Source organism: Ruditapes philippinarum, unplaced genomic scaffold (genome assembly GCF_026571515.1).
Source record: "Ruditapes philippinarum isolate M1 unplaced genomic scaffold, ASM2657151v2 ctg471_1_1_1_1, whole genome shotgun sequence".
Classification (NCBI taxonomy): domain Eukaryota; kingdom Metazoa; phylum Mollusca; class Bivalvia; order Venerida; family Veneridae; genus Ruditapes; species Ruditapes philippinarum.
In genome coordinates, this window is record NW_026853363.1 from 185,635 (window position 1) to 199,652 (window position 14,018).

At 30.1% G+C, this 14,018-nt stretch overlaps 1 protein-coding gene across 17 annotated transcripts in view; it reads left to right on the forward strand.

The window, feature by feature from the left end:
- LOC132736639 (talin-1-like) overlaps window positions 1-14,018 on the forward strand; it is a 143,153-nt gene that overhangs the window by 95,402 nt on the left and 33,733 nt on the right. For 13 of the 17 annotated variants that reach the window (XM_060723804.1, XM_060723818.1, XM_060723811.1 and 10 more), the window contains 5 exons: window positions 6,925-7,041; window positions 8,738-8,758; window positions 12,249-12,434; window positions 12,967-13,071; window positions 13,811-13,916. In XM_060723804.1, coding sequence (XP_060579787.1) covers window positions 6,925-7,041; window positions 8,738-8,758; window positions 12,249-12,434; window positions 12,967-13,071; window positions 13,811-13,916 — 535 coding nt within the window. Of the gene's footprint in view, window positions 1-994; window positions 1,209-6,924; window positions 7,042-8,737; window positions 8,759-12,248; window positions 12,435-12,966; window positions 13,072-13,810; window positions 13,917-14,018 lie in introns of those variants that run through there. The other 4 variants (XM_060723812.1, XM_060723814.1, XM_060723823.1 and 1 more) reach the window with 2 other exon arrangements.

Genomic DNA, 14,018 nt, shown 5'->3' on the forward strand with positions numbered 1-14,018 from the left:
TTTCTCTCCAAAGAAAAACATGCCATCTTTTATGTTATTAAAAAATTTATACCCCAAGTCCTCAAAACACAACACAAAACAATGATTTTAATTCACCAGCAACTATACTACACATCAGTATTTGAGACTGGTTTACAATTAAAACATAATTAGACTGGTTTAGAATTAAAAAAAAAGTACCAGCCAGTTTTTAATAAAAAAAAATTTATAGCTTGGTTTTTCAAATAAAGATTTAATAGACTGGTCTTCAATAAAAAAATAAAAATAAAAAAGGATATTTCTGTAGGTGTGACATTTCAGTAAGATTAAATGAAAAGAAATATTTTTTTGATGTGGTATGTTACATGCACAGTTTGAAATTGATTCCAAATTTTCTCTGCACACCTGTTTTACTTTTTCATGTGAAAATGTGTTGTCGTAGAACTCTGCTGTTGTTGTTATTGTTGTATGATGTGAAATGCTGAACTTTCCTCCGTGGGTAGATTTGTTAAGATTTTCCGGGATATTAACAGTTGCAGAGAGAAGTTGTGTTTGGTAGAGGGGTTGGGGTCGGCGGTGAGGGGGTTTAGTGGGTGTCTGCCATTTTGATTAGATATAAAGCTCTGAATACACGAGGGATGAAAAATAACAGTTTTTGGAATTTGATTAAAAAATATATGAAAACAAACTTACCTGATAATAAAAAACTGCTTTTGAAACAGTTTCTTTTATAGTCAGGCTGATGAAAATTTGCAAATTTCAGCTATATGAATGTTAAGATGGCGTTTAAACAAGGTAGAGAAAATACGAAATATTAATGTGTGTAATATATAAATTTATCTATTATGTTTATTGCACATCCTTGAAATCTTTTTTCTTTCTTCTATATGCCTTGTTGTTATTATGAAATTTTGAAATAGGTATAGCATTGTAAGGATTAATCAATGTGAAAGGTAATATTATTGTTAAGATAGTAAGTTATTAACACAATATGTTTAATATACATTGTTTTCAGACTCATTCGGTTCGACCGTACACCGGCCAGTATAGATCGTATGTTTCAGGCATGTACGCATAGGTGCAACTGTGTACAAATATTTCGTATCGCCCACGTTAACTCTATTCCCAGTTTCAGGGACTCTTATATGAAAATTTTTATCAATTTCGGGATTATTTTGGATATAACATCGTAACAAGTGCCAGTGAACAATTTTTTAAAGGAAGAAAAAAGAACATTTTCCTTTCGTATTGTTTATTTTTATGAAACGTATACACTTATATAGATGAAGCTAGAGTATGATAAAAAATTTTACTGTAAGATACTGTGGAAAATTATCCTTTAATTATATTTAGATTAGTTCTTTGGAAGATTTTACAATTATGAATTGATGAGCCGAGACAGTAAAAAAAATGAATTCGGAATTTGAAACAATAATTTTCAGAACATAGAAATTAGTTAGTGTAAAGTAACATTATCATCAGTTAATGAAAGATAGGTACATTTGTAGTGATGAAAATCGGAGTATGAAATACACGTAGATTAAAATCATAGGCTATATAATATGGTATATATATTATATATTATAATAAGACTTTTTAAAAAGATTACAACACATTAAGCATTATTTTAGCATCATGTATGCAAAAGTTGTGCAGAAATATCTCGCATTTGTTCATTTGTGTAAATGTTTGAATAACCGAGAAAAAACAAAGATCGGGAAAAAAAACTAGGGAAAAGAATATTAAAAAAAAAAATGGAAAAAACTACAAAAAAGAATGAAAAAAAAAGATAATATACAAGGAAGTTTGATAATCAGGAAAAAGAAAAAAGTGTTTTTTGTTAAACAGATGTATATAATGAAGAAGAAGGAAAAATCGTAAAAGAAGAATAAAATTAGAAAACAACTTTTCGAATTATACGTACAATAAATAACAATAAGATTTCTTACTATTTGTAAAAAATATTTTCGAGTTTCATACAACTTCTTTCGATGGTTACAAATAAGGTACTTGAATTGAAATCAAGTTACTGCCATATAGATGTAGGATGTAGATTTTGTTTATTTTCAGTGTTGTTTCGTACACATAAATTTTTTACATATCATTGTCATTGTTGTTTTTTTGCAAGTTTAATAGACCCCCTTTTTTGTAATAAAATAAAAAAGCTTTCTTTTCATACATTTTTTACGCACATTTTAAACTTAACAATATGTTTATTTGCATTCAGCAGGCTGAAATTGGAAATTTTTTGTTTACATTTTGTTTACATTTTTTTGTTTTACAAAAATAATAATATGAAAGATACATGTATATGAAAGATTTCAATGAAATTTATTACAAAAATCAAAAAGTAAACATGTAAGTTTTTTTGGTTTTTTTTTAACAAATTATTTTTATTAACAAATATTGCATTATGCAAAAGTAACGAGTTGGTCTTTAAAGTTAAAAAGGATTTTATTATTATTTGTTTCTTCTCATTAAGATTGTCTTTGATATATAGCGGTTTATGAAAACAAACCAGAACATTTATGTCTGTGCATTTACTTACCATAACATAGTCGTCATAATTATTTATGATATATTTATAGTGATCAACGTCGTGCTTTGCCTCATAAGAAGGCTGATCAGAAACCGGCTCATTAGAATATATTACCTCATTTGTCTGCTTAAAAGACAAATTGCATGTCATTTCCATGGTCAGTTGTTTTATAATACAGACAGTGTAGTTCCATGGTCAAATGTTATTAATAACTGACAGTTCATTTACATGGTGAAAACAAAATGTATAACAAAGATGGTCAAATGTAGCAAAATACAGACGCTGTGCTTCCATGTGCAAATGTTACAAAACATTTCCATTTCTGTGGTCAAATGTATAACCACTACAAACAGTTCATTTCCATGGTCTAATGGTATAAAAATACTACTGACAGTTCCATTCCATGTAATAAATTACTCACAGTTGAGTGTTTGATGAGATGTCATCTGTTATAGACAGTTTAATTCCATAGTCAGATGTTATCAATCTCTGACAAATATGATTCCATGGTTCAATGTTATCAATTACTGACAAACTGATTCCATGGTCCAACGTGGGGAAAAAAATTGACAGTATGATTCCATGGTCCAATGTTTCAACTATTGACAAACATGATTCCATGGTCAAATGTTAAAAATTCCTGACAAGCTAATTCCATGGTTGATGTAATCAATTACTGACAAACTGATCACATGGTCCATAATTAAAAATTCTTGACCAACTGATTCCATGGTCAAATGTTATCAATTAATGACAAAATAATTTCATGATCAAGTGTTATTAATCAAAGACTGCTTAAATCCATGGTAGAATGTTATTGATTACAGACAGTTGAATTCTTTGGCAATTCAAATCCTGATTCCATGGACAATTGTTTTCAGTTACAGGCAGTTGAATGAAAAGATCTCATGCTATCAATTACAAACAGTATTTCTATGGTCAATTACAGATTATGGTTCATGGTATATTATCAGATTTTATCAATTACAGACAACAAATTATATGATAATATTGGAGGAAAAAAAACATAAAAATATTAATATTATGTTAAAAAAAAAGTGTTTTTAAGTGTGATTTTTCTAGATGTTATATAAATTAGACAAGATAAAAAAATATTTTTATCTTAATGTTGTTACATATATATAGATGTTGTTATTTTACATATCATTTAATCTTGTTTCAGATATTGTGTTCTATTTCTAGTCGCTTTTAATAAAAATTTGTGTTACACAAAATATAAAAGACGTTCTTGTTGTTATTTACTCACGACACATTATTTGCTGGAAGTGGCATCGATATAAAGATTTTTTTTAGAATTATTATGTATTTGATTATTATCACTTTGAAATTACAATTTATACATTAAAAACATGATAAAAAATTATTACTTTACGTTACAATTATCACTTTAAATTTCAATTTCCACGTAAAATTTCAATTATCCCTTGCTGTTATAATTATCATTTGATGTTACAATTTTATTTATCTTAAATGACTTTCTTTGGTAATTTTAAGTTATTTAAAAGATTATGTAAACTATGTTCTTTTGTGAAGATATTTCCTTTATCATTTTGTGATATTAATATATTATCCATGAAGACTTAAGGTAAATGAAAAATTGTATCTTGTATACTTCTTCTTAGGAATCAATCTAAAAAAGAAATACAAGTTGAAATATACAGTATAAATATGACAGATTCTAAGCTACATTTAAAATCAGACATGCCTGATTTCTTATGACTGATCGAAGGCAAATCATACCATGTTTAAATAATTAACTCTTATCATGCTAGGACTGACAGAAATTAGTTGTAGCCAAACAGGCGTTAGCCAGGTCAGACTCGACAACTGTTGGCGTTTGTCACCAATATTGAGTTTGTCTGACCAGGCTCTTTATAGTTGGCTTACTTAAAATACTCACTTAAAATTTTCATCTTGATATCCCCAAAATTGGTAATGGACCGTTCCAAGAAAACAAAATTTTGGACTAGTCCATTTAAGAAATTCAGCAAGCTACGGGTTGATGCATAGAAGTAAAAAAACACAAATTTGAAAACAGATTTTTTCAAGAATATTTTAAACATATATATTGTAACTTACCATTTTTTGTTGTTTTTTTTTCTTTTTCCTTCTTTTCACATAGGAATCATGGCATGTATGAATTTAAAGTCGCATTATAAAATACGCATTTATAAAGTATGTCATTTACACGTAGCCAGTACGTTCTGGTTGGCTTGAACAGTTTTAAAAAGTTGCACCAATGCATATTGTAGAATGTCCTCCCAGATTTTTATATTTTTTTTATAAAATGGCTGAAACATAGAATAGAATGGTTTCATGCATTCCGTGTTTAGTGTGCTGTCAAAAGCCTTTTTATATGAATTGTGTGTTTGCCAAGAAATTATTTTGAACATAGGGAAAAAAAACAGAACAATAATTTGATTAAAAAAAATCAAAATAATGTCATACATGCCAAGATTCCTGTTTGAATGAAGTTTATTCTTCAATGAAGATTTTTGTATGTCTCTGATTGGTTTTGATATAAATATGTAAGGAAATTTTTAACAGTATTGCCTCTTTAGCCAGATATACATGTTATTTTTGTACAAGGCATTGAAAAAATAAAGTTATATATAAAATTGAGATAGAATCTAAAAATAGATCATGAAATGACATAATTGTTATAAATTTTGGGGTGGGGGTGGGGAATCTAAAAAAAATAAGGTTGTCACAATATAGGATAATTGTGGGTGGGGGAGAGGACAATGAATCTTAAGAATCTATCTGAATACGGAGAAAAATAGTAAATATGTAATTAAATATGTTAATAGTTCATATGCCAGTATATTATCATATGTTTTTCCTATGTTCAAAATGACTCATTGTTTTGTGTGCTTTTTCCAGTATTTTTCACAAAAAAATTGTTGTGCTCTGTTGTTTTTGAAACATGAATGTTGAACCGAGTTACAAAACTAAAAATTTGAAATGTCACACCATTACTATTCATTTCTTAAAAAAAAAAGGTTTGCAAATTTTTGTTGTTGTTAAAACTAATAAATTTTATTTCTTAAACAAAAAACAATCACTCTTAAATATTCATATTAAAAAAATGAAATATAAAGATACGTTGATCCTGAATTTGTATTGAAAAATTTTTGATTTGAGCATTAAGAAAATTATTCATGAAAATGAAATTTGCAAACTTTTTCGAACTAATTTAATATTTGACAGGTTATAAGTCTGTTTTGTCATATTTTCTTTTTTTTCTGCTGTAAGCTTTTAGTGTTGCTGAAGCTACAATATGAACAGATTTGTCTCCCTTTTGTAGATGTGCTGTTTTTTATCTCCCTTGCTTCTATATTGGTTTTAAATATAGAGAAATAACTCTGGACTCCTGTAATGTCCCTTTGTTTTTGATGGGATAACAGTGTTTACAAATTAACAGATCTTGTGATTTTGGAATTATTTAAAGAAATGGCTGCGACTGATTTAAACAAGAGCTGTGTTTAGAAACATTATAGTTTTGTTGGGGGTTTTGGCTTCTGAAAGAAGACTTAGATTATATCTAGACTCGAAAGGGTATTTTTTTCATGCATGGGGTTTTAGATGTTGGAATAAATTTTGTTATTATAACAATTAACAAAAAATACAGAGGTTAAATAAAGTTATAAACTGAATTCAGCCACCTTACTGGATCTTCTAAATGTTCGGATCTTGTGGAATATGTAACGGTATGCATAACATTATTTGAGCTTAAGTGCCTGATTTGTTTTTGTTTTTTCAAGTCATTAAAGGAACTCCACTGAGGTCCAAAAGCCTAAAAACATAAAATTTTAATTTCTTATATAGATCGGATAGTGCACTTTTAATAGAAATAAATGCAAAAGATAGTTAAGAAATATACTCAAAAATAAATAGAAAATCGTTTTTTTGTGCTATTTATAGCCCGATTTTGGGTTAATTTTCACAATTCGAATAATTATTCTGGAAAAACAGATTCAGCAAACAATCTGAAATTTGCACACAAGTTGTTGGTCAAGATCTACATCAAATAAAACATAAATCTGCAAAAATTAGTCCCAGGCCCATCATGTCAAAAAAAACCTCAGTGGAGTCCCTTTAAACTACAAGATTTATACTTGGAAAGATTTATATACAAAACTGAAAACTCATATGTTGATGTACTATAGGGTTTATGTTATAAATGATCCAAAATAAAGTGCCTGCAACATTGAAGTTTGATGTATCAGAATAATCTACGGTTATACAAAAGCATCATTGGCTAAACATAGAATTTAATTCATGATTTTCTTACATTTTAGCTTTCGTGACTTGTTTAATGATTAAGGACACTTATAATCTTCAATGCAAATACTGAAATGTTTATCCCCCTATATATATCACAGGTTATGGTTACCAATGTGACATCATTATTGAAGACGGTGAAATCAGTGGAGGACGAGGCTACACGAGGTACACGTGCCCTCGAGTCTACTATCGAGGCTATTGGACAAGAGATCAAGGTATGGTGACATTGTTAACTTAACATAATTAAGAAATATGCATATCTGTCTTAAAAATCTACTGTCCAACTTTCTAATACTGTGAATTCATTTAATTTTGTGGGCATGAAATTTCGTGGTTTTTTTCACAAAGAACATTTTTGTGGGTTCTTAAATTCGTGGATTGTCAGAAATTGTAAAATGTAAAGAATGTCATGGAAAATAATCTTACAGCAGTCATGATGAGATTTCATTGAATCTTCAATTCGTTGATTGACCTTTCCACAAAAATCCACGAAAAAGTAGTTCCCCACGAATAATAATGATTTTGCAGTATAAGGTATCTTGGTGAATGATTCACTAGCAATGATCAAAATGTTTTTGGTTCACATGTTTGTATAAAAAAGGTCTCTAAAGAAAAGGAAAAAGATGACAAAATTGACAGACTTTACATGTTCTTTATTTTGGTCAAAATATCAAATATTTCAAACGCTGTTTCAGGAGACCATTTTTATGTAAATGAAGAAAAGTTTCGAATTCTTTAACTTTCTTTTATCATATGTTTAAGTCTTTACTGAACTGTTTGTTATCCCTTACTCTGCTGAAACCAAAAAGGTGAAAGGCCTTGTTCCACCCAGTATAGAGCCAGGCTAGCCTGCGCAATGACTTGATATTTCAATCTTGATATCCCCAAAATAGATTGAGGATATCCAACTTGCTATCCCCAAAATAAGTACAGGATATCGAACTTGATAGCATCAAAATAAAAAGAGAATAACAAATGAGTGTTGGTTCTATACTGAATTAATTGAACAAGTTGAATAAAATTATGGGAGCCTCTGGCAAGCATGATATTATTTTATTCAACTTATTCAATAAATTTAGTTTTGATCCTACGTGAATCAAATATTCTATTTATCACATACCCAAAATAAAGACTGTTTGAAACACAAAAGAAACATTTTCATTGACATGGTTATATTGTAAAGCTAACATTTAGGGCATCTTTACACTGTGTTTGTATAACGTAAATGATGTCACGTTAAAAAATATTCATGGTTGTGTAGTACTATTTTTACGGAGTCGCAGAAGCGGCACAGGTATGTGATAAAGTTTATAAAGGAAATTCAGCAGATCAAGGGTTTACAAGAACAACTCTCTGAATGCTCATTATTGATTTAAGAATGCTTTTATTTTTTTCAACGATTCTTTACCAATTTCTCTTGTTGTCTTATGGACAAGGAAGACAACTTCTTGGAATGTTTACACTCAAGTTTCTATTGAAACAACTCAGTTATCTGTTCCTGAATTGGTAGTAGTAATTAAGTTGGTATTACTTCAATTATTGAATGTTCTAATTTTTTCTCATGAATGCAAACCCCCTGACCTGCTGGAACCGAAAGTGATTAGCATGTGCCACTAGTGTGGAGCCAGGCCGGGTCAGCCTGTATTTCCATGCAGTCTGACCAGGCGCGATACTTTTGGTAGCTCAATTCTGGTACTTTGATATTAAAACCCCTTAAACTTTGAATGGACTGTTCTGAAACTTTGAAGGGACTGTTCTTTAACTTTGAATGGACTATTCCACTTTTCAAAACGGGGCAATTCCACCGCACAAATTCAGCAGGTTAGGGGTTCGAGTCTTTGTATGTTTGTGTGTAAATATAATTATATAGATGTTACTCTGAGATACGTTATTCCTCGTGCTAACTTTCAGACTTATGAAAGCACACCTCAGGTTTGTGGTTTTTCGAGTGTTTTTTTTTTTTTTTCTTTGTGTAACTTTTTCTCTCTTACCTATGTATATATTTTTTCATATCTTTGATAAATTTATAAATTATTATCTAATATTGCATAATATGATCGTGTATGAAATCATTTATTTCTGGTGTCATTGTTATGCCCCACTCAAATAGTAGAGGGAGGGGGGAGGGGGGTCTGTAGATTTGTCCATGGCAGTCCTTCTGTCATGGTCTTTGGTGGTAGTCTTGACAAAACAGTCTGGTTTAAAGAAACACTCGGCAAGAAAATTTTCGCAACGTTTGATAAGTTTTTTCGCCATTGATTTATAGGGAAAACGACAAAGAAAGATTCTAGAATAAAGTGATTTCATACTCGGTCAAGCTTTCCTGACAGGTCCACTTTTTACCAGATATTGTAAAATCAGACATTTTCTTGAAGCACGTATTTTGTAGAATCGTCATTTCTGATTTATTCACAAGATGCAATTTTTGTGAAATTCTATTGTCAGTTCTGAAAAATCAGTGTGGTAAATATTCAAAGCGAATATTTTTTTTTATGAAAATTTTCAATTGTGAATAAAGCAAAATTTAATCCCCCTGAGAAAATTTCTGATTTTATGGTATTTGCCTCTTGTTTTGTACTTTCCCTCTTTTATAGAAAGTAAGCTGGGTGCATTGTTTTGAATGATTTATAACACTTAATGGGTGTAAAATGTTTTATAATTTTTTGATAGATAATTGATAAATTAATTGTTTTTAAATGTTCAGCTGTGGTCAGGGTATAAGTTTGAATATTTGTATTAATGTTGAAAGAAAAGATTATTAAGTTGAGGGTTGTATGAAAAGTTATTCAAGTAGTTGACACCTCAAGTAAAAGAAAGCAGAAGGTGAAGCACATTAGCAAAACAGTTATGCTTGTGATATGGGAATGAAACAAAAGTTAAAATTTTTAAAATTAAATTAAATTTTTTCTTTGATCAATTCTTTCAATTCATATAATTCTTCATGCATGCATGCTACTTTGAAATTTGACATTTTATAGCTTTTAAATCATATAAAAAAAATATGTTTTTTGTTTCCTATCTTTTATTCTAGAACATTCCATGAAATGGTTGATATTATTTATACCTTTTTTATAACAAATAAAAGTAAAATTCTTGTATTTTTTGGTGACTTGATGTTAAGTTCCTATAATGACAGTGAAAAAGGATTTTTTTTCTTCAGCAATAAGTTATAAGCATCAGCTTTATCCAGGATCCCTTTGGGTTGTAGTTTTGAGTCTTAGATAACTTATTGTTGACTGGATAACTAATTGATGATTAAATAACTTATTGTTGACTGGATAACTAATTGATGATTGAATAACTTATTGTTGACTGGATAACTAATTGATGATTAGATAACTTATTGTTGACTGGATAACTAATTGATGATTAGATAACTTATTGTTGACTGGATAACTAATTGATGATTAGATAACTTATTGTTGACTGGATAACTAATTGATGATTAGATAACTTATTGTTGACTGGATAACTAATTGATGATTAGATAACTTATTGTTGACTGGATAACTTAGTGCAGATAATCATCTCTGCATATAGACAAAAGTCTGTGGCGGATCGATGTTTAAAAAAAAAAATTACTTCAATTTAATTTCAAAGGCTGTGTTCATAACAATAACAAAAGAAAAATGTATGGGAAAACAAAAAGTGCTGTATTCAATCTCTTAACCTTTAACTTAATGCTAGATATTGGTCTATAATAGATATACTTGTAGAATAATACACATCAACTTGTCTTTTTCTGGCACTAGATTGATGAATTTTATATCTAGAACATATCTTGTACATTATTTCTATAACAGTTAATATTATAGGTCATCACTTTAGTGCAGTAACGGGTTAACTCCTTATATGTATGCCGTATGTTAGTATTCAACAGTGCTGTTCTACAAAAATTAGAAACTTCGACGGGAGTGATGGCCACTGAAGAATGTTTCTAATTTCTGTAGAACAGCTACGGATGAATACTTATAACATACTTAGTGTCAAGCTAAATAGAAGTTAACCTGTTACTGCTCTAGATGATGATTTTATACCACCTTACTATTGTAGATCTATGTAGTTATTACTATCTATTTCTTTAAACCAAAAATCAGGCAAGTTTTAAAATATATGAACTAGTTACTAGTAAACAATACACAAATTTTTAAAATATTTTTTGTCATTTAATGTTATCTTACTCAAAGTAATGTTCAGTTCATTCAGTGTTTAATCAAGAGTTTATGAATATATATTTGTTAATTGATTATCCTCAGCTTTTTCTCCATTTTTTACCTCTTTAATTGTCCCCTAAAACCCTTGTTAAAGTGGAAGATTCCCGCCCAACCCTGATGGTATTTTTACACTTGTATTTTTGTTACTGTACTGTTTTTGTACATTGTCCCCATTACATTGTGAAGCCATTTCCACCCAGGTATTATACTATATCTTAAATTTCAATTTTTGTTAATCTAATTTTAATATTGTAACGAAAAAATAATAATAACTTGTTAAAGCAAAGTTCTTACAGTTTTACTTATATATAGACCATAGTTGTGTACAGTATAGATAAATATATAGATATCTCATAATATATTTATTATCATTTATTTAAATTCTAGCAAAGTACAAAAATAATATTTTATTATAAATTATTATCTCTTAAACTAAGCAATGTAATATATTGAATTAACTAACCCCTTAAACCTGTTGAGACAGAAAGTGATTTGCCTTTGCCACCAGTATAGAGCCAGGCCAGCCTGCACATCCATGCAGTCTGACCAGGCTCTATACTTTTGGTAGCTAAGTTTTTGTATTTTGATGTTGAAGTCCCTTAAACTTTGAATGGACTGTTCCAAATTCAAAGCAGGGCAAATCCATTATACAAATGCAGCAGGTTTTGGGTAAATACTTGATGTGATCATGTGATCAGATTATTTGAAAGTTAAAGATGTATTTCTGTAACTTTTGCAAAGTCAGTAATCTGAAAAATAATTATTCAGCAACTCAGATGCAAACTTGTTTTGCTTGCACTGTCAGTTGTCTTAAAATTTTATTTAGGAAGTCGGGTACATGCAATTTTGAAATATATATATCTGAATTGTGTATATAAATTGCTGTTTGTGATAATGCGGTATGGCAAGTCAGTTTGGCTATGTTATGTTATATATATAATTACATTATATATAAATGAAATGGCTTGAAGTACGTACTTATTACATTGCAATGTATTAAATCAATATTACAATTTGTTTAATAACATATTTATAATGCCAAATATAAAATTTCTTCTATAAGAAATGAAAGATATAAGTTAAAGCTAATTCCATCAGTTAGAAAAAGTAAGTTGTTTTAGATATATGGTACATTAAATCTATTTATAGAGGACTTTATTTGTATTTCATGTTATAAAGTATTGTAATTATGTTGAATGATTTTTCAGGCATATGAAGCCAACCCTGCCACAGACAAGAAAGCCACAGCTGAAGACCTTATTAGATACACTAAGCCTATCACCCAGGCAACAGCGAAAGCCGTTGCCGCGGGTAACAGTGGTCGTCAAGAGGAAGTTATTGTAGTTGCCAACATGGGCAGGAAAGCTGTGTTCGATCTACTAGGTGTATCCAAGGTGAGTTGCTTGGTGTATTCAAGGTGAACAGTGAACATGGTAATGTTGAACAGTGTGAATAAAGTAAAGTCATTAAATGCATAGAGAGCCTTTACTGTTCACTGTTAATTGTTTAGCTCAATAGGTAGTGTTTGACTGTCATTTGTGCAACCTGGGCGTATTCCCGAACAGGTCGGTCATTCTGTACGGATAGATGGTTCTGCTTGTGTGCTTAGCGGCACCTGATGCCTTTCTTTCACCACTAAAGCAGGAAAGCCACACAGTGACCTTACACATTGTTGGTGTGATTTTAAAACAAACTAAATTCATACACCTTTTATGCTGAAAACGTAAAAGTCATATCTTGATATAGTCATATAATCATTTATGTTATTGTTGTATCTACAGTAATATATGTGTATGAAAGTATAAAATCTTTTGAAAGAAATTGATATTAATTAGATCAAGTTACAACCATTAATATAGTGTATAGAAAATTAAGTCCTTTCTAACATAATCATACATGTATAATGTTTATATTTGTTGTATACAGGCTGCTGCAGCATCAGCAGAAACTCATGATGTTAGAAGTAAGACTGTACTAGCTGGAAGTACATGTGCATCTGCATATAAAAGACTACTGGAACAAGTCAATGTGGTATGTTATATAAACATAATAAAATAACACACGATCGCTGTGGGTTGGGGGGTAGGCATAATAACATTAATAACGTTATAACATTGGCTTGGGGTTCGGGCCATAATAAGTCATTGTGATGGGCCAAAATAGAAATAGCACACATTTGCTTTGGGTGTTGTTGGGGAGGGGATTTTTTAAAACAATGTACATAAATTTTGTAAACATAAAAGAAATTGTTTCTACAAGACATATCTGTCCGATTCAATAGTAGTAATGGTACTGGATTGAAAAATTATTTTCTTATTTGAAGTTTTGACATGAAAACATTATATTTTGATGTTAGCTACTGAGCATAACTTATGAACAATTCATTTTTGCAAACCTTTTAATATTATGAAATAAAGGGTTTTTAAAGCTCTAATGGCATCATTTCTGGATATATTGAATATTATGACATGGTTATGTATGTTTTTATGGCCCTGCTAGTTTGAGGCAGGCATATAGATCAGCCCTGGTCCGTCTGTCCATACTGCTGTCCATTATCAGTTTTGGAGATATCTTGGAGATGAAAATTTTAAGATTGACAGCTGACTGTGTTAGAGTCTGGTGAGACTGAACAGTCTTGCACTAGGCTGAACAGTCATGCACAAGGCTGAACGGTAATGCATGAGACTGACCTGGCTCTGTACTGGTGGCAAAGGCTTTACTAGTTTTTCCAGCAGTGTAAGCGATAACAAATCAACATTGTATGTTACAGGTTTTACAGAAACCGTCAGTAGAAGCTAGGCAACAACTCACTGTCTTATCTAGAAATGTAGCTACTGCAGTATCGGAAATCGTTCATGCTGCCGAGGCTATTAAAGGTATGTTTTCAATCTTCATATTTGTATTAAATGTTGGTTTCAAATCGTAATTTTTTGCATTAAAATGTTGATTTTCAATTTGATATTTGTGAAACACGGGTT